We start from the raw sequence: 21,636 nt of genomic DNA on the forward strand, positions 1-21,636 counted from the left end.
CGACAAGAATTAAGTGAGTCCATGAGGGGCTGCACACCTTACATGAGAGGAGGAAAGATTTGGGGGTGAGGGCTGGCAGGTGTCTGAAGCGCTGGATGGGGAAGATAGCCGGAAAGAAGGCGACTGAAGAAAAGGAAGGCTGTGCCGAAGGCGGCCGGGAGGGGACCGCGGGTGGGCGACGAGCGCAGCCAGGCAGGCTGCAGGGCCTGCTAGTGGGGCAGGGGCGCCGGCGGCCCGGGAGGGGCAGGGAGGGCTGGGGGTAGGCTGGGGGCGGGTGGGCGCGGTGGAGGGAGGGTCCCGGGGGCGGGGCGCCCGGGGTGAAGGGGGCGGGGCGCCCGGGAGGGGAGGTGCCCCGCGCGCCCGCAGTCCCGCAGTCCGCTGCGCGTCCCGCCGAGGGCAGTCGGTCTCCTCGCCATGCTCCTGCTGCTGGGGCTGTGCCTGGGGCTGCCGCTCTGCGCGGGGTCCTCGGAAGAGGCGCGGAGCCGGGGTGGCCCTTCGGAGCGCGTAAGTGCAGGGCCCCGGGCGCGGGCTGCGGCGCTTCCCACCGCTCTTGCGGCGCGTGGCTGGAGGACAGGCTTCCTGGGCCCGGTGCTGGGCGCGAGGAGGGGAGGTGTCGTTCCCCAGCTCTTGTCATGAGGCTCTCCTCCTCTCCTTCCCCAGCCTTCTGTTCAGGAGCTTCCCCATCCATTGGCGAGTATGGATGGTGAAGTTTACTGCAGAGTTGTGTCTGGGACTTCAGTCTTGCAAAACTCAATCTTCTTAGCTCCTGTTACCTGTGCGGATTTCTGCTAATTGCTGTTGTCGCTCGTTTCTAAGCCGGAACCCCAAGTTAGTGACAAGGTTCCCTCTTTACGACGTGCCCACGGGGTAGTGTGTAGCTACTGTTGTTCCAGAGACAAAGTACAATTTAGGAGAAGGACCAAACGCCCGGAAGCTTCCACTTTTCCCATCTGCAAGCCGGGAGAACCCGACTTTCCCATCAAGTCCTTGTCATGTGTTAGCAGTTTAAAGGCGGCCTGATGGTGGGTGGAGGACCAAGAACCCAGGACTCACCTACCCTAGTCAATATGAACATCTGCCAGAGTTTGTATTTTAAATGGCTTAACCCCACAGGTGGATAAGCCTGCAAGTATGGAATGTCAAGATAGTGATGAGAAGAAAAAAGCCTTTTTGAAAAATATGATATGTTAACACAAACATCCATGTAAAGACCTTATAGGGAGAAACGGCTTTGTCCCAGTTTAAGTAGACCGTGCATATCTGTATCTTCTGGTAATGTTTGCATGCATGTCAGTTAAATTATGTTTAAATTGTTTAGTTTAAAGCATGTTTTCACATGGGAGGAGGTTAGATAAGTGGGCGTACTTTTTCTCCCATGTCCCAGCACCTTAGTTTGAAAAGCAGACCTGGAAGACAGACTCTGCTTAAGCATCAGATGGTTACTCTCATCTTGACTCTGCCCAGGAGAGTGCTTTCTGCAAAGTGGAAGAAATGGTCATTCTCACTATAGGCTTGTCAGGAGGAATCCCCAGTGTCAGTACCAGGAGGCTGTGTGGTGGAGTGGGGTTAGTGCAGGCTTTGGGACCAGAAAGGAAGGTTGGTCTCCACTCTGCCATTTGCAGTTGTGTGGTCTGGGCAAGCTGCTTAATCTTTCTGTGCTTTCTTTCCATTTTGTCACACCTCCTCTTGAGCATATTTGTTAGGATTCCACAGCTGCTAGTTTGTGTAAAGGACCCGGTATAGACCTCATATACAGTGGGCACTCACTTGAGTAGTAGACATTTTAAATGGTGAAGGGCATGGGCTTGGTGCCAGGTTGCCTGGGTGTGAGTCCTGATTCTGTCATACCAGCTCAGTGACACTGGGCAAGTTACCAGTGCCTCAATTTCCAGTTCTGTAAAATGTGGCAAATGATCTGGTTTTGAGGATTGAACAGTTAATTCAGCTAATGGGCTGGGACCCGTGTCAGCCCTGATAGTGCTCACTCTCGGCTGGAGCCCCTGGTGTGCTTGAGGGAAGGAATTTAGGGTAAAGATCCTGAAATTTCTTGGGGGGAGGGGTGGAGGGACGAGAGTGTGGGAAGAGGGTGTGGGAAGAAGCTAACAAAGATGGTGTTCATGGCTAAGGCGAGGGCTTAAAGCTCCAGCATCTGCCAGTGCAATTGGACTTAACACTCTCAACTTTGCTGCATGGAATAGCATGAGGTTGGCCCAGTGATTCCACACTGTCTTCAACCCAAGGTGCTATTTATTCACCTTGAAAATAACTTAATCAGAAAAAACTCCAAGATGCAAAGTTCTATGAAAATCTGAAATATTACCTTCTTATCCCTACTCTGTTAAAAACATTTGTCTGTATCTGTGTGTGTGTGTGTGTGTGTGTGTGTGTATGTGCGTGTGTAATGTGGGATTTAAGACACAGGCTCCGGAACCAGACTTCCTGGGTCCAAATCCTGGCTCGGCACTTACTGGAGAGTTATTTATTGTCTCGGAGACTCTAACCATCTCTAGAGGGGGTTGATGAGATTACTTAATTAAAAGGATTTTGAAGATCTTATGATGAATCTTTGAGGAAATTAAAAAGAAAGTCTCTTGTATAAAATCAGCCTGCTACGGATTTATCTGTTTTGTAAGGTTCCAGTTTATGTAGTTTCTTTAAATAAGGATGCTGGATTCCTATTATTACAAAAGCAGTTTTTGATTTCCAAAATAATAGTAGCCACCAATGATTGAGTGTTCACAATGTCCTAGAGAGTTTGCTAGTAGCTTTTTGTAAAAATAATAAGGAGCAATGCAATGTACAGTTAAGAGCACTCCAAGCAGAGCCAAACTGCCTGGGTTCAAATCTGGATCCTATCACTAACTGGCTGTGTGTGCTTGGGCAAGTAACTTAACATCTCTGGGTCTCAGTTTCATCATCTGCAAGTTGTTAGTAGCTCCTACCTTCTTGGCAGGGGTGACCTAGGTTTTGAAAGAGGAGTAAAGTTTACACAATTGCCAGGGCCCTCTTGAAGAAAAAGTATCCAATTATGACTACAAAATAAGGCACCAAAGTGAGCATTTATTTAAGATAATAAATAAATCACAAATGACACATTTTGACAGGCTGCCAAACACCACAGATATCACCCCTTGTTAAGGGGCTGTACAAGTTGAGAGATCCTGAAGCTTACATTTATTAGCTTCTAAACAGTAATAAAATATTAATAAGAAATAAACCCACTTCTGGTTGAGAGGATTACATGAGTGAATTCAGGCAAAGTGCTGGTATGCAGTGAGCACTAAGGTAATATTAGCTATTTTTTTTTACGTATGTATAGCCTGATTAAATCTCCACCTACCGCTGCAGGGAAAGTGCTGGCACGCCTACTTTCCAGGAGAACCACGAAGTCCACCTAGCGGACGTGATAAACCCAAGTGATGTGCACAGAATCAGGGTTAGAACTCAGTGCTAAAAGCTAAAGCCGGGCTCTCAGTGAATCCTCCAAAGACTGATCACTTTCATACCTACAATATAATGGAATTTGTTTAAATGCAGTTTTTATTTGTAGCTCTTGGGACATAGTGTTCAAGGTGTGCTTGTGGTAGGTTCTGCAGAGATTGTGGTGAAACATTTCTAATCCCCTGAACTGAGAATTTCTGGAGTTTTAATTTCTTATATTCACTCACCCAGAACCAAACTTTTGCATATGCGAAAACAAATCAAGAATCAAAACAACTGTTTTTTTTTTTTAACTGTTAAAAAAGTAAAGTCAGTGAAAGATTTTGTGATCTTGTGAGCCCTGGGCCACTCACAGTAATGGGTCCCCGATGCACTTAGGTGGAGTGACGGAGTCGCAAAGCTGAGTGGGAAAGGAGGGCCTTGTGGGAATGAGTCCAGAGATTTACTCACTCCCAAACCAGCCATATCTCGTTTCTTTGGTGGTGGGAGGGGAAGGACGCTGGGCGAATCCTAAGCATTGGCTGATGACTTGTATGTGACTTGGCGTTCCTGTCCCACGTCCCAAAACCATGGTGCTCAGCTTGCAGCTGTCCTGCCCCTCATGCTATTAGGGTTCAGTGGGCAGTCCCGGCCAGCCCTCTGTATCTGCAGAATGGCTGGTCTATCCAGGAAGATGGGGCACAGGATGGAGACCGGAGCTTTACTTGGGGGTAGGGAGTCCTGAACCCCCTCAGTATTGTTCCACAGGCAAGGTCCTATGTCCTGTGTTTTTCACAAGTGGAGTGAAGATGCAATGACCTGCCTAAGGCCTGTTGCTTGCTTGCTTCCTTCCTTCTTTCCTTCTTTCCTTCTTTCCTTCTTTCCTTCTTTCCTTCTTTCCTTCTTTCCTTCTTTCCTTCCTTCCTTCCTTCCTTCCTTCCTTCCTTCCTTCCTTCCTTCCTTCCTTCCTTCCTTCCTTCCTTCCTTCCTTCCTTCCTTCCTTCCTTCCTTCCTCCCTCCCTCCCTCCCTTTTTTTAACATGTCTGGAAATTGTTTGGAATTGTAGCCAAAACAATGTTTCTTCTTCCATGACTGAGGCTATGGTGCCCTGATTTGCAAATCACTAATAGCTGGACAACCTGTTCCAGAGGAAGCAGCATAATTCTAAAGGAAGGAAACTTGTGTGGGGCAAATAGAGTTACCCAGATGGGCAACCACCAGACTCGCTGTTCCCAGGCAGGTGATGGGTGGCATCTCCTTTCCAACCTGCGGCCTTGGTTTTGTTTCAGGCCCTGTGACAGATCTCCGATGCAGCCGGCTCCTGAGTTCCTGGGTCTTGGTTTCAGGATTTCAGAACACCTTAGGAGATGGGGGCCAGCTGGCAGATGAGTTCTTTATACAGAGCCTTGTAGGAACTCACGACGGCAGTCACTTGTGTGTGGCCGAGGCCGGCCTGTGTGCAGAGGGGGTCTGCTACGGGACATGAGTCACAGCTGCGGTGACAGAGCTGCACAGGAAGAGGAGGGGGTGCACCCCTGCCTTTAGTCCTCCTTTCAGTCCCCTGGGTCCTTAAAGCTCTCACACCGAAGCGAATGCCTATGTTGTGCATATTCAGAGTATCTTTCACCCCAGGTAGAGTGAGGTTTCACTGCTCTCCTCCCTCCCCATGCTTCTTCCCATTTATGGACTTTTTGGAATGCTGTCAGGGTATTTCTCTTCTCTTCCGATCTTGCTCCTACACTGTGATAAATCCTGGGGAAGGTGCAGTTGCTATTCAAACATGTAAGAAATGCCTGCTCTTTGCTCTCTGCTGTTGGACTCTCTGAGATGGGGAAGGAGGCAGATTCTGAAGTCTGGAGCCCAGACCGTGTCCCTGCTGTTCCTTCCTGGGTAGAGAAGCCGCCCCTCCACCCTGTGGTAGCCAGTGCTGCTGGGTGCCTACAAGGTGAAGCGTAGTGGTGCGTCTTTGAGGGCTGACCGTTTCTCAGCATAGTTCCAGAGGAAGCAGCATAATTCTAAAGGTATGGAACCCTAGTCTCTCTTTTTTTAAATTTATTAAGGTATGATTGATATACACTCTTATGAAGGTTTCACATGAAAAAACAATGTGGTTACTACATTTACCCATATTATCAAGTCCCCACCCATACCCCAATGCAGTCACTGTCTATCAGTGCAGCAAGTTGCCAGAGATCCACTATGTGCCTTCTCTGTGCTACACTGTTCTCCCATGATCCCCCACACCATGTGTACTAAACATAATACCGCTCAGTCCCCTTCTCCCTCCCTCCCCACCCACCCTCCCACACCCCTCCCCTTTGGTAACCACTAGTTCCTTCTTGGAGTCTCTGAGTCTGCTGCCATTTTGTTCCTTCAGTTTTGCTTCATTATTATACTCCACAAATGAGGGAAATCATATGGCACTTGTCTTTCTCTGCCTGGCTTATTTCAGTGAGCATAATGTCCTTCAGCTCCATCCATGTTGTTGCAAATGGTAGGATTTGTTTCTTTCTTATGGCTGAATAGTATTCCATTGTGTATATGTACCACATCTTCTTTATCCATTCATCTACAGATGGACACTTAGGTTGCTTCCATATCTTGGCTATTGTAAAAAGTGCTGTGATGAACATAGGGGTGCATATGTCTTTTTGAATCTGAGAAGTTGTGTTCTTTGGGTATATTCCAAGGAGTGAGATTCTGGGGTCAAATGGTGTTTCTATTTTTAGTTTTTTGAGGAACCTCTATATTGCTTTCCACAATGGTTGAACTAGCCTACATTGCCACCAGCAGTGTAGGAGGGTTCCCCTTTCTCTGCATCCTCACCAACATTTATTGTTCTTAGTCTTTTCGATGCTGGCCCTTCTGACTGGTATGAGGTGATATCTCATTGTGGTTTTAATTTGCATTTCCCTGATGATTAGTGATGTGGAGCATCTTTTCATGTGTCTGTTGGCCATCTGAATTTCTTCTTTGGAGAACTGTCTCTTCATATCCTCTGCCCATTTGTTAATCAGGTTATTTGGTTTTTGGGTGTTGAGGTGTGTAAGTTCTTTATATATTTTGGATGTTAACTCCTTGTCACATGTATCATTTACAAATATATTCTCCCATACTGTAGGAAGTCTTTTTGTTTTGTTGATGATGTCCTTTGCTGTACAAAAACTTTTTAGTTTGATATAGTCTCATGAGTTCATTTTTGCTTTTATTTCCCTTTCTCAAGGAGATGGGTTCAGGAAGAAGTTGCTCATGCTTATATTCAGGAGATGTTTGCCTATGTTGTCTTCTAAGAGTTTTATGGCTTTATGACTTACATTCAAGTCTTTAATCCATTTTGAGTTTACTTTTGTGTATGGGGTTAGACAATAATCCAGTTTCATTCTCTTGCATGTAGCTGTCCAGTTTTGCCAACACCAGCTGTTGAAGAGGCTGTCATTTCCCCATTGTATGTCCATGGCTCCTTTATCATATATTAATTGACCATATATGGTTGGGTTTATATCAGGGCTCTCTAGTTCCATTGGTCTATGGGTCTGTTCTTGTGCCAGTACTGAATTGTCTTGATTACTGTGGCTTTGTAGTAGAGCTTGAAGTTGGGGAGTGTAATTCCCCCTGCTTTATTCTAACTTCTCAGGATTGCTTTGGCTATTCAGGGTCTTTGGTGTGGAACCCTAGACTCTTTAAACCTGTCTTCTTCTGCCCTCTCGTTGCAGTCCACCAGACCCCTACACAACCCATTCTGGCCAGACTGCCGTCATCAAGTCTTTCATGCACACTTGAGAACATAGTGAATTCTTCTTTTTCCCATTTCCTTTGTAAGTTATAAAAATCACCACATCGATTAAGTTTTCCTGAGTGTATTTCTTTCTTTCAAGTTTGATCGTATGGTCCTGGATGGCAAAGATGTGGCTTACTTATATTTCTAAATAAATATTATGGTCGAGATGTCCTGTTTTCTGATACTGGAGAAATAAACTGATTTCTGTTGGAGCAAAGACTCCTGTTTGGACCATCTCTTAAGTCTATGATTTGGGTTCCCAAGCTCTGAGATTACTATTCATGACAGTCCTTGACCTTAAGCTAGAGTCGCTTGCTTTTCTGTCCTTAAACCTCTCTCCCAGATTCTTATAAGGCAATGGGAAAACACTGGAACAATAAAAGGGACCAGGAATCCTAACTAAACACAAGGATGATAATACTGGTGTCATTTCCACTTCTAATCCTAGCTGGCACCAGGAATCTGTATGTACCAGGAAGTTTTGATTCTGGTTCAATCTCAGTATGAAGTTCAACTGAAGTGTAGCCATCGTGATCCCCTGAGATCACAGATAGTCATCTCAAAAATGAAAAGTCAACTTCTCTTGTTCTCTTAAAGCTTGTTTATTTTCTTGGGAAACTTATTTTATGAGGAGGAAACTTCAAAGACAATACTTGAGATCAGAGAGCATAATACCTAAGAGGGGCAAGGCTTTCCTTCTGTCCAGTTATGTGAAGTGGTCCCCAGCCTACTATACAATTTTAGGAAGGGAGAGGCCTCAGGATGAATCTGCAGACCTTGCCCAGGGTGCTTATTGTGGCTTTTTTGGACAGTATCTCAATCACCCCAACTCATTTTAGAAAGAAAAACCAGTATCCTCTTACTAACTAGCTCTCAGTTAGAGTCAGGGTGGGGGATGTCAACTTAAATCATGTACTATTTCTTTCTATTCCATTTTCTATAAAATAGGGCACTCTATAATGGTTTACAATGGTAATTCACAATGGGGGGGTGGGGATGTAAGGGAGAGGATAGAATTAAAACAGACTCTGTTACACTTTTAGTTTGCCAATTGGAAATATCTTTATAGGTTTTTTTTCTGTTACGTAAGTAATACAATACAGAAAAGCTTAAAGAAAAAGAATTTAGCCACCCAAAGGTAACAGCTACCAACATTCTGGTGCACATTCTGTACATATGAACACTTAACAACAATGAGATTGTGTTAGATACGATGTTTTATTACCAGATTTAATCACTTAAAAACGTGTGAGGAATATGTCAGTCTGGTTAGGCTAAGCTCTACTGGGCTAACAACCCCCAAATCTCAATGTCTTAAAGACCAAAGGTTTATTTCTTGCTTATACACGTTGACTATCTTGGGTTGCCAGTGGCCACTGTGGAACTTGAGCTTAATGGAGCATCTGTCATTGCCAAAATGGCTGGTTAGTATGCCAGAGAGAAAAGGCAATTCTGGAGGATGGCATATCTGTATTAAATATTTGGCCCAAAAGTGACCAATACTATTTACATGCATTATTGGCTGGAACTAGTTACAGGGCTCTGGCTTCCCACAAGGAGGCCAGGAAATGCAGTACTTCTGGCAAAGCACTAAAGAAATATTTGGTAAACAGCACTGAAATCTAGAAAAATGAAGACTTCTTGAAACCAATAAATAAAGCTTCACATCATTATTTTCAAGAGTTGTATTCTGATTAATCTGTATATCATATAAATTTAACCAGACTGCTTCTTAAGGATATTTTAGACCATTTCCAATTATTAACAGTTGTTTTAAAAGTTGCAAATAATTTTCCTGTATATTCATTTTATTTATATTAATTTTTTCCCCTTATAATACTTTTCTGAAAGTAGAATTCCCACCAGACCTGTATACTTGTGGGAATGTAAAATATTAGTCACTTTGGAAAATAGCTAGGCAATTTCTTAAAAAGTTAAACATACATTTACCATATGACCCTGGCATTCTACCCCTAAGTATTTATCTGAGGGAAATAAAAGCCAAATCTACAAAAACTTGCACATGAATGTTCATGCAAGTTTTGCATTATTCATAACAGCCAAAAAGTGGAAATAACCTGAATGCCATCAACTGGTAAATGCATAAAGAAAATGTGGTCTAACCCAGACAATGGGATATTATTCAGCAATAAAAAAAGAATGAAATACTGCTAATGCTACAACGAAGATGAGCTGGGAAAGATTCTGCCAAGTGAAAACAGCCAGTCGCTACTTCCTTTATGATTCCTTTTGTATGAAATGTCCAGAATGGGTAAATCCACAGAGAACAAGTAGATTAGTGGTTGCATAGGTAACAAGCAAGGGCTTCTTTATGGCATAATAAAAATGTTTTAAATTCATTGTGGTGATGTTGCACAATTCTGTGAATATACCATAAAATAGTGAATTGTGCACTTCAAGTGAATGAATGTTATTGTTTGTAAATTATACCTCATAAAGCTGTTAAAAAAAGATATACATAAAGTCACTGCATATTTTTTTCAGGCTTTTGATGTATATTGTCAAATTGCTCTCCAGAAAGGATGATTTATTCTGTTATTCAAAGAGGGATTTGCCATGAGTAATGTGCAATTACCAGCCAAGAATTTTAAATTAATCCAGAGTAGCTGGTTAATTATTAGTGTGATTTTGTTAAATGAAGATTTTATCACCTTCCATGCCTCCCCTCTGCACGTGGGAAAGTATAGAAAATATCCAGAGAAAAACACAATAGGAAAATTCAAGGTAAGTTCCATTTTGCTTCCAGAGTTTCCTGGAGTTTTGAGTTGGGTAATTGAGCCCATCAGAGGAAAGCTGAACGTGTTCACTCACTGTGATAGACACGAAAGCAAAGAGCTTGTTTTCAAGCCAAAAATAAAATGAAACAGCATACAGATATTCTCGTGAACACTTTGTTTTTGGTATCTCCAGATTTAAGAGCACTCGGATGATGACGTGGTATGACAACACCGGTTAAGCAGTCAACTAGGTTTGGGAGTGATGAATTCTAGTTCTGACCTGGAAGCTCCCTAATTAGAGGGCAACTCTGTTTTTCAGGATGGACGGTCCTTTTTGTGAATTTGAATTGATTTTAGGCCCCCCTCAAAGAATTCATTTAAGGGTGACCCCACAATCATATTTATGTCTCTTTTCCTTATATAGGTTGAACTCCGGGTCCCAAGGCAAGTAAGGCTGTTGCAAAGACTGGTAAGTATGTTCACAGTACACCTTAAGTGTCCATTCCCTCACTGTTCTTTGCATTTTGGACCAGGCATTAACTTTGCTTGCAGCTCCTCCAAAGCTTAGAAAGTGCTTGTAGAAGAATTCTGACATGAAACCGCATAGCTTTTATCAGGCTTCCCTTAAGTGATTTTTCTTTATGGGAAAAAAAATCCTGTGTATTTCAGCAGGACTCTAAGGACAAAGTATGGAATTTCAAAGGCTTTCTTAAAAAAATTTAAAACACCTAAATTAACCTTTACTTGTTAATGACAGTCTTACACAAGAAATACTTTGCTGTGAAGTCAACGCACCAAAGCAAGTGAAGAATCGACATTTGTAGATTAAAACTTCCCGTGTACCCACCTTCCTATTGTGTTTGTTATTCCCTAATTGTCAATATGTCAGAGATCTTTGTCTTATAGATACTCTGTCTTCTGAATCCTCCCCTACATTTGTCATTTATCTATTAACTTTGTTTATGGTATATTTACTGTATAAAAGTTTAAAGGTTCTGAGTACTAAATAAGTTTATTTTTTCTTTATAGCCTTTGAGTTTTACCTTCTTGGTTACAAAGCTTTTCTTGACCCTTTGGTGTATACTGTTAATGTAATCGCTTAGGTTTTTCTTAGAAATTTCTTAGAATTTTAAGTCTTCCTTTACATGTGTTATGCTTTCATAACATGAACGTTATTTCCCCGTCTGACTGGTACTGGGTGATCTTTCCAGCAGTAGACTGGAGGGCATCACTGTCTTTTGCAAACGTCTTCAGTGACTACACATCACCTGTAGGGTAAACTGCAAGGATATCTAAGACCCTGTGCAATCTGGCTCCTGCCTGCCTCTGGAGCCTCAGTGTACCCTAGGAGTCTCCTTATATTTTCCACACTAATTTGAGGTCTCTGAATGTTCTGTACTCTAATTAATGAATAGAATGTGGTGGCAACAGCTGGCATACTCCGTTACTGCCAGCTCACGGATCACAGGGATTTGCTTCATTTTCTTCTGAATTAATTAGATACACTTTTTATGAGGCACTCTGGCATCACATACACAAAAAATGTTTGTATTTTCAAAAGCAGGGGTATCTTTGTGTCTGAGTCTTCATAGGGCTTAACGGATACTGGCCTGGTTTCCACAACATAATTCACTGTCACCATTTAACCTCGTGATGGCAGGGACCATGTCTTCACATCCTTCATAGGAGGATTTGTAGCCAGGATTTGTTTTAAGTAAGATTTTGTTCTTAGGCAGAGAAATGGTTGTCATGAAGGAAGAAGTTAATCCATCAAAAATCTCCAGGAACAGGAGACAGGGCCACATGGTAAAGCATGAGGGGAGAAAGGGCAGAGGGGAGAGCATGGCCCAGAGCCTTTATTGGGGTTTTTGCAGGAAGGAATTGGCTGGTCAGGTTAGGTGTGCTGAGTAAGCATGGGACTGAGTGGTTTGAATAACTTTGGCAGGCTCTAGGTTATAGTGGCACTCCCTAGTTGTCTGAAATCTGGCCCTGGGGTGATTTAGGGCAGGGAAAATAAGGGCTTGGCATGGGAGCATTTGCTAAGGAAGGTGGTGAAGGTGGATAAGGCTCTGGATTGGTTGGGTGTGTGTCAAAGGCGTGCTCCCACGGGAGTTGTTTGCTGTCTCTAGGAATTAGCTAGCCCTGGGACAGGCAATCTCTCCAGAATTAGAGCCACAAATTCCAGAGTGTGCAAAACAGAGGGAATAAGAAAATACAGTCAGTGCAGCAGGTAGCATGGTGCTAGGCATCATTAGCTCAGGAAGGGTTAGTTCCTACTCCAAGCCCTAACCATTATGGGTTATCTGTTTTTAGGAGGTATATTGAGTGGGATTATTTCCTACATTAAGGTGATAATTGCACTTTATGTTTCTTCTTCTCTAAATATAATGAAATATTGCTATGTAGAGTGAATTACCATAAATAGACAACCAGAGCTGATGCCACCCTCTCTCTCCAGAGGAGTAAAAGTATTTCCCTAAGGGGCAGATACAGTCCGTGGGGAGGTGCCTTGACTGGAGGTCTTCTGCTTCATGTAATCACAATATGGATTATGTTGCTTTTCCACAAAAATGGGAGGCACTGAGATTTTGCAAAGAGCTCTGGATCTGGAGCAGAGCCAGGCACCTGCCAAGTGCCAGCCTTCTTTATAAAATGAGGAGTAGCTGAGTTAGATGATTTCTCAGGGCCTCTACCACCTCTGAAATGATTTCTGCTAGTGGTCACTAAAGACAGCCACACATCAGAGTAAAACAACAAAAGGTTAATATTCTGGAAAGAGGCCTGGCTTCTGGCAAGTGCTGACGCAAACATTCCTCAGTTACATTTCCAGATGGCATCTTGGGTAATTCAGGACATCGTCTGGGTGGCTTGATTCTAAGTGCCTCGCATGAGTCACACAGAAACTTTTGGTCCCTCGAGCAGCTAATTAAGACACTCCCTGCCTCAAACTGCTTTTCCATCTGCTTAGCCTTTTGTAGGAAAAATAATGAAGAGATAATATGTCACAGGAAGACTTAATTTCACTCTGTCTTCCAGTTGACTTCCCCCAATGAAATAACGAATTGAAACTTAAATATGGAAAGTGTGTTGGATTTTTTACTGGCCCTTGGGAAAAACTGAGGCAACTGTTTCATATCCTTCTTTTGTGACACATTTTCATAAACCCCTGTAAACCCGTGCCACGCAGAGTTCTGCACTAGGCTTTTGGGGTTGTCCTTTCCTGACAATTTTAGATGCCTGTTTAATATTCTTCTCAGAATGTACCCTCCTTTCTATACTCTCCTTTCTAATTAAACCGCTCTCTTTGTTCCAAGAATGTGCTATGTTCATTCCTACTTCCACGTCTTCTGTTTTTAAAATGTTCTTTTTGTTCTCTTCCACCACATACAAAGTCTCCATCTCTTTTAAAACCTTTTATTTTTACAGACCTCACTGATGTCTTTCTTCTGAACTCTGGAAGGAACTTATAGCCAATAAGTATATGTATCTTGCTATGATGCAATTTTTTGCACTTTCTTCCCAGTGTGACCTATGTGCCTTGAGAAAAGGAACCAATAGTGCTTAATAAATACTCATTTATTACCATTTCCTATTTTGGGGGATATATGTTTTTCTTTAATTGTTCAAGATCCAGAAAATTCAATTTCATAAACGTTTTTGAATTTTACTCTACACTAAGATCTGTGGGTAAAAAAATAAATAAAAGGAATAAGTTATGGTCCCTGTTTTGTACATGTTTGCAGTCTAGTAGGGGCAGGGGGATGGCATGGGCAGCATGCAGGAGTGGGGGATAGATTTGCTCATCACTGATTTCAATAGGTGGTAGACCAAGGGGGCTATGATGAAAGGCCACGGGCTGCGCCAAGTAAGTGACAGCAGGAGCTTCTACGGCAAAAGAGGGACTGCACAGAAGCAATAAAACTAAAATAGCTTCTTGCAACATTTCTCAGTCTGTCCCTTGGGCCCATAAACTATGCTTCTTACTCTTGATACAGTATTATGAAAAGTCCGCTACATCCATATTCTTGATTTAAGGCAACAGAAGACACCATAGTAGTTAAACTTGGTAATTTGTCAGGTGTCTTCTAATTTTCACATTTTCACTTTCAAGTTCAATGAAATTATAATTGATAATTATCTTATAAGTAAGAACAAATCAGCATGATATCCAAAATAGTCTCAAGTATAAGCAGGGGGGGCAAGGGAGCCCCAAGTCCAGTCCCCTCACTGTACCAATGTAGCCAGGAATTTACTGCCCCCAGGTCACAGGTAGGAGGTTGTGGACCCCAAGTGAGAATCTGAAATGCCTGATTTCCAAGCCTGCCTCTTTCATGAAGGGGTCCTGGAGGCAGCCTGGCTGTTCAAGCCTTTCTGCAGAGATCATTGTTAGACACCCTAGAAAGCAGAGAATTCCAAACCACACTAAATATAAATCAGTCTTTGTTGCTGATTGGAAAGTTACCTATGAACCTCAGTTATCACACATCAAATTATAAATGTTCAAGACAAAGGACACTGAGCTGAATCCATTCTGCACTATTGCCATATCTTGACATTCGCTAAGTATTCTTACCAACCGATCAGTTACCTCTTTTACGTAAAAGCAGAGTACTCTTAGGGAAAAGTGTATTAAGCATATGTCTTAGATAAAGTGTACAGCTCTAGCTACATAGTATTCCAAATAAAATTTAGCCTTTTTAGAAGAGAATCCTTGTCCAGCCTATTTTGGAAAAAATTTAAATTCTTCCCTGGGTACATTTGAAGCTATTTTTGATGTCATGTTGATTTGTTCTTACTTATGCAATATTTATCAATTATAATTTCACTGAACTTGAAAATTAAAATGTGAAAATTAGAACACATCTGACAAATTACCAAGTTTATCTACTACGGTGTCTTCTGTTGCCTTAAATTAAGATTATGGATTATATACTTCCCATTGTTTGCTTCTGAAATTCCAATAATTCATTAAATTGTTAAAGTGATATATATTCTCTATTAAATTGGAAATCTTAACTGTGTTCATTTCGTAAAGTTAAAAGATGTGCTTCAATGTCATAAACTGGTTCAACAGTTGTTTTACAAGTGGAAGGAGAAAAAGGTGGGAAAACCAATACCAGACAAAGAAAGAAGAAAGGAAACGTGCCAAACTGAAGATTTTTTTGCTTATGGAAAGAAGGACCCACACCTGCCCCACATGGCTGAGTCATGTGTTCATGCATCAGTGAAAACACTGGGTGTTTTAATTCCAACAGAAAACCAAACCCCTGATGACAGAATTCTCGGTGAAGTCCACCATAATTTCTCGCTATGCCTTCACTATGGTTTCCTGCCGGATGCTGAACAGGGCTTCGGCGGACCAGGAAATTGGGTTTCAGATGCAGATTCCAGGTGCAGCTTTCATCACCAACTTCACCATGTAAGTGACACGCTGGCCCCAGACCCCTGCAGTGAAGGGCTCTGGTGTCAGGGTGAGCCTGAGATGATATGAGGGCCTCAGCCTGGGGAAGACTTTATCCCCAAGGATGATACAGGGATCGAGGGTGATCCTCCTTCTCTCCCTTCCTCCTTCCCTCTCTCCCTGCCATCTTTGCTTCCTCCCTTCTGTCCTCTGTCCTGTGATTCCACTCCCCTTCTGTTCCTTTGTTTCTCTCCTTCTCTCCAACGGATGAGTGCCCACTCTGGACCAGGTTCTCTTCAAAGTGATTAGTGTACTTCTATGGAAAACACACATCATTCTGCTCCTGAACTTCCAGTGGGGAGAATCAATAAGTAAACAAATCAACGAAGGAGATAATTTCTCACAGCCAAGAGTGCTGTGCTGATGGCCATTTAACTTTACTTACGCTCCACCCTCCCTCTTCAGAGGGGCCTGTTCATGGGAAGTCAAAGAGGTGGCTCAGAAGAGGCAATGTTTACGATGATGACGCAGCATGAAACCCTTGATGTGCTGATGAAATATATATTTTTTCTTCTGATCTAAGAGGTAAAGATACACAAAATAGAGTAGATGTTCAGGTTTAATTTTAGGTCTGGGAAAGATTCAAGTTGGTGAATCTTCATGGAAGTTTGTTTGAGCCGGTCTGATTTCCTCCTAAATTACAAAGGCACCATGGGTTGGTGGAAATTGCCCTAGAATGAAATGAATAATTCAAGGGTAGTGCCCTGGACTGGAATGCATTCTTTCTGCCTATCCAGGAGGCAAACAGAAGTATTCTGGGGGGTTGTCATTGTTAGGAGATCTATGTTAGACTCTATCATGGAACTGCAGGCTGGTTGTCCAGCTGTCTCTTGTGTTTCAGGCTTATTGGAGACAAGGTGTACCAGGGAGAAATTACAGAGAGAGAAAAGAAAAATGGTGATAAAGTAAAAGAGAAAAGGAATCAGACTGCAGAAGATAATGGGTAAGTGCCGTTTAATTAGGAATTAATTAAGGAGTCTACTTCTACCAAGTGTCAGATTTCCTACTCCTTGCCTTCCCATCCTGTTCTCTTCTCTTTCTTCAAGTATGTATCTTCTTTTTATTTTTATCCTAATAATAAATAGTTAACTATACATGGTTAACAACAGAGTTAGGTAAGGGTTGATAATGAAAAGGAACATTTTCCCACCCCCACTCCCCATTTCTCACTTTCTAGAAACACCCACTTCTAATATTTCTAATAGTTTTTGTTAGTTACCCACCAACTCTAAATATGATGGTCATCTTGCTTTTTAAAGATTAATAAAAATCAGGCATTGTCTGTTGATTCTTTGCTGTAAAGAAAGAGGATTTAGCATTTTTATAATACTTCCACTTTCCCTCTGTATTCCGACTTTTTACATTATTATTTCTCTTCTTCCATTGATTTAAGCCATGTTAATACCACCTAAAAATGGCCCTCCTACCATAAATGGCAATATCCCCTCACCTTTACTTCTCACTGCCTTTTCCTTTCCATGTCTAGTTCCCATCTTTACTTACCTAATCATTTACTTTTGCATTGTCTAAGTTACCAGCATTTAAATTCTGGTGTCATGATATTTATATTCTTTGTGCATAACCGGAATCTAACCCGGAAAACCAATAAATACCACTTACTTTCCAATGACTACAGAAATGACATCAACTGTAGAGCTGCCTAGAGTGCTGAGTCTGTTTCCCTCTCTACCAGCCCATTTGAAGAGAAGCGATCTGTTCTCTCTGAAGAAAAATGATCTTAGTTTCTAGCTAAGGAGATGTGAATGTGTGAGCCTATTTTTGTTTATTAATAAAAGGACATAGTTTTGAGAAAGCTTGTTCTCTAATATTGTGGACTGTCAGACACTTTGCTGTTGGGAATTTTAGTGAAAATGGAACATCTCACTGTTGCCTGGAAGATATGAGTCACGGGTTCACTTTGATAACAAAAAGTAACCAAGGTCTATAGCTTCAGATAAAGGGTACTTAGACACAGAAGTCCCCAGTTATCTTGAGTTTGTGGTTCCTAAGGGCAAGAAACCTTGAGTGTGCTTCTCAGTCCAGGCTGATATTAACTGCTTTACACACAGCCCTGCTTTCTTTGACAGCACCATTTACCTTTACCTACACTCCACCCTCCCCAGTCCTGTAACAGCCCTGGGTCCTCCTTTGGTGAGATTCTCTGCAATGCCTGTGGCACGTAGTCTCCCTTGCCATATCAGGTTATTAAAACCTCACCTGTTGGACTGTGGGTGGGTCCCAAGTGGTCTTTATTGAGAGGGGTTTATCAGCATTATCTTCCCTTACAGTTTATAAATTGTTCAGAATCATGCCACAGTTTAGTTGGATCACAACGTATACATTTCTGTTTTTCCTGGAGCTTTTGTCTTTATTTTTTCATATGAGATAATGCTTAATGCTGTCACTATTACCATCTAGCAAGACATCTAACTCTTTTGAAATGGTGACTAAACAAACAGCTGTGACCAAGTTTGCACAGGCGATGACATCCTTGTCTTCACCAACAGCACTTGGAGGCCATCACTGATTGGGACCCTTCCTGACGTCAGAGTCCCCCTTCCCCTCTGGCCCCTTGGGTCTGCCTCAGGGAGAGTAGGAACGTTCAGTGGTCTGACCTCTCTCCTGGTATCCTCTGAGCCTTGTCACCTTCCTCTAGTGCAGCCCGTTGCTGCTCCCACTACTAAGGTTTTCTTGGTAAGGTCTCCCCCTGAGAGACTTTGGCTGTTGTCTGGGTTGCTTGGCTTTCTCCAACCCGTGTTCCCTCTTCTCTCCTCCCAGGGAGCAGGGGACTGAGACGTTCAGAGCCTCTGCGCTGATTCCCAGCAAGGACAAGGCTGTCTTCCTCCTCAGTTACGAAGAGCTCTTGCAGAGGCGGCTTGGGAAGTACGAGCACGCTGTTAGCGTGCGCCCCCAGCAGCTGGTGGGGAGGCTGACTGTGGAGGTGGATGTCCTGGAGAGGTCGGGCATCAGGGCGTTGGAGGTGCTGCAGTTCCGGAGCAGTCGGCGGAAGGGCGGTGGGAAGGGGGCAGGTGAGTGGTGCCGGCTGGCCGGTGTGCGCAGATCTGGGTAGCCCCGCGCAGGGAGGCGCTTCCGAGACCCTGTAAAACAGACGGCCCCGCTCCAGCAAAGACTCTGAGTGTTTGTGGGACCAGAAAGATGGTAACAAAACAAAGACAGTGACCTGGACAATCGTTTTCAAAGCCAGACTCTACCTGGAGATTTTAAAATGTTTGAATCACTTGACACGGTTATCTCACTTCTGGGACTATAATCCAGGTGTAGCAACTAAAATATTGGCAAAGTTGTTGGCATGAGCTTGTTTGGTAATGCTTGTAGAAGAAACATTCCAGGATCCTAAATATTCAACCACTGGGATGTGACTAGTAAAATACGGTTATAAAAATAATTCAGCATGTGAAAGGGGAAAAAGACACAGTTGTACATACGCTATAATGTTAACAGGAAGCTGAGCAAAGATTAGAAAGTTTTATAAAATAATCATTTTATATTAAGGATAAGGGATTATGGAGTTGTTTTCTAAAAATCTGTTTTTAAAACATCAAGTGTTTAACATGAACACCTAAACACTGTGTTATATTCTTTCTGAAATTCAATAATGAAAAATGTGTAGTGTAAAATTGATATAAGACATAGACATTTTGGTTCATTAGTGGGACCACTCAATTTAAGTTTTTCTCAAAATTCTAATTTTTGAAATAGCATTCTGTTTGTTGAAATGATAATGGAAAATTCAATATAATCTAATTGACTCACTCTATCAATTTCAACTAATAGTTTATATTAAATATATGCTTATGTTGGGCCTTATCCTAAATATACCAGCCAGGTTTAATGTCACTTTGGGTAGCAAGACAGATGTGTCAGAAAATTGCACTGGGAGTGGAACGATAAGATTTCAGGTAATTTTGATGTCAAGGTCAGGGAGATGCTAAGTGACACGTGAATATGCAGAATCTGGATTCAACCCCAGTGGCTGGAAGGAGAGCCCAGAGCAGCCCAAGAAATCTTCCTGGGCAAGAATATTTAGAAATGGAACTGGGAGAGAGTAGAGACATGACAGTGGGAGTAAGAAACCGTTGTTACCTAACAGAAGGCCCAGGAGCGGGTAAACTGAGGAATGAGCAAAACGGAAGACACGCCTTCCACACGAAGCAAGCAGTTCAGTCAGCGACCCCACATGGTGGTTTCCTATCAAAGCTGGGACCACTCAGGCCTGTTATGTATTGACTCCTGACACTGAGCTTGACCCTCTCCATCTAGAACTAATCCAAAAATCAGGTAGGGGGCATGGGTAATGGATTTTAGTTTGGTTATTAACTAGAACCTTGAAAAAATGACCCAGGCCCTTAAGACTCAGCTTGCATGTGTGAAAGAGGCATAACTATCTGATAGGGTCTCTGGGAAGCATTAGTGTGTGTGCCTTGCCCAGAGCAAGAGCTTCATAATTAGGTATTGTTATCATCACCTTATATTCACCTCTCTTCTATGCAAATCTTATCTCCCGTCTTAGATCCTAAGGAACTGGAAAGTAGTTCCATGTCTGATTAACCTTTGCCTCCATACTGTATTTAACACAGTGCCTTTCAAACAGCAGACAGTGTCTGCAAATTAGAAGAGGAAAAGAAAACACCCAAACTAGTAACAAAGGATGTTTTAAAATTTCATTTCTTTCTAAGCATAACTTATAGGGAAATTCCCTGTGTACAACTGTGGGAAGGAAGTAGGTTTGCAGGAGGAAGAAGATTCTTGGAGTTGGTAGGGCCTCAGGGAGGGCTGAGCAGTGGCTCTCGTGTCTGGGACGAAAGCCCTGCTCAGTAATATGCGGAGGCAGCTGGTAGGGGATTCTGGTGGCAGTCCCGCTACATAAGGATATGTAAGTGTGGTTTGCCTGATTCTCAGAACCACTGTGACCCTTCAGGGATGAGGACGAGCTGTGCTGTGCCTCATGTTTGAAGAGGGGATGAATTAAAACGATGAGCTGAGAAGTTGCTTGCTGTTTCTATTCAGAACCTCAGAGGAATTTTTCCAGACCATTGATCTCTTGGGATCTGTTTATTTATAAGAAAATTGTTTTCCCAGCTTTTTGCACCAAAGGAGATATTTTGCCTTCCAGAGTCTGGAGATTTCACAAGCAAGCATTCCCCTGGCCAGGTGCCCTGGACTGGTTCCGTCTTTGCTCTCCACCCCATCTTTCCAAGCTCAGCTGTTGTTGTTCTGCATGAAGGCAGCCTCCGCAGCGAGAGGGCACAATGTGTGGTTGTGTCTGGATACTCTTGCATGTTTCCAAAAGGAAGCCAGGGTAGAGATCAAACGAGAGTGGAGCTTGCACCACCAGAACATGAGTTGTAATTGTGTGATGTGGTCCCAAGCCAGTACATTCCTTTGATAGACCAGGCTGTGGTAAGAAATCAGACTTCTGAAATTTCTCTAAGCAGATCTCTGACCACTGGATCCATTTTCATCTTTAGGGAGGCAATTCAAGATAAGGATTATGATGTGCTAGATACTAGAGGGACCCAGCGCTTTACATATGTTATTATCTCATTTAATCTTTATAACAGCCCTCTTAGGTCATATTTTTTTATCCCAATTTTATTTGTGAAGAAGCTAAGGTTTATAGAGTTTAAGTAATTGAATAAGACCTCACATTTATTTCTGATAGAAACAGAATTTAAACATAGAACTATCAGATTCCAAGTTCATATCCTTACCCCTATACTTTACTGCCTCCTTGTTAAAGAGAAGACTGTGAAATAAATATCCAAAGCAAATAGACAATTGGCCAACAAGCACATGAAAAGTTATTCAAGACCATTGGTCATTTGGAAATGCAAATCTAAACCACAATGATATACCACTTCACACCCTCTGGAATGGTTATAATAATAATAAAAAAATAAACAAATAGAAAATAATAAGCTTTGGCAGAGATGTGGAGAAATTGGGACCCTTGTACATTGCTGGGGAGAGTGAAATGGTGTAGCCACTGTGGATGACAGTTTGATGGTTCCTCAAAAAGTTAAATACAGAGTTACCATATGACCAAGCAATTTCTCCAAGAGAATATGCAAAAGAATTGAAAACAGGTATTCATATGCTTGCACCTGCATATTCATAGCAGCACTGTTCACAATAGCCAGAAGGTGCAAACAACCCAGATGTCCATGAGTAGACAAATGGGCAGATAAAATGTGGTCTGTCCACATGATGCAATATTA

General features: G+C 42.5%; 1 protein-coding gene across 3 annotated transcripts in view; it reads left to right on the forward strand.

Annotated features, from left to right (window-relative positions):
- Positions 1 to 346: 346 nt before the first annotated feature.
- ITIH5 (inter-alpha-trypsin inhibitor heavy chain 5) overlaps positions 347 to 21,636 on the forward strand; it is an 85,838-nt gene continuing 64,548 nt past the window's right edge. Inside the window, exons 1-5 of one of the 3 annotated variants that reach the window (XM_073229352.1) lie at positions 347 to 504; positions 10,361 to 10,405; positions 15,192 to 15,355; positions 16,239 to 16,340; positions 18,176 to 18,426. In XM_073229352.1, the coding sequence (XP_073085453.1) occupies positions 415 to 504; positions 10,361 to 10,405; positions 15,192 to 15,355; positions 16,239 to 16,340; positions 18,176 to 18,426 (652 nt within the window). In that variant the 5' untranslated portion in view covers positions 347 to 414. The remainder of the gene's footprint in view (positions 505 to 10,360; positions 10,406 to 15,191; positions 15,356 to 16,238; positions 16,341 to 18,175; positions 18,427 to 21,636) is intronic. The other 2 variants (XM_073229353.1, XM_037001353.2) reach the window with 2 other exon arrangements.

Source organism: Manis javanica, chromosome 2 (genome assembly GCF_040802235.1).
Source record: "Manis javanica isolate MJ-LG chromosome 2, MJ_LKY, whole genome shotgun sequence".
In the NCBI taxonomy this organism is placed as follows: domain Eukaryota; kingdom Metazoa; phylum Chordata; class Mammalia; order Pholidota; family Manidae; genus Manis; species Manis javanica.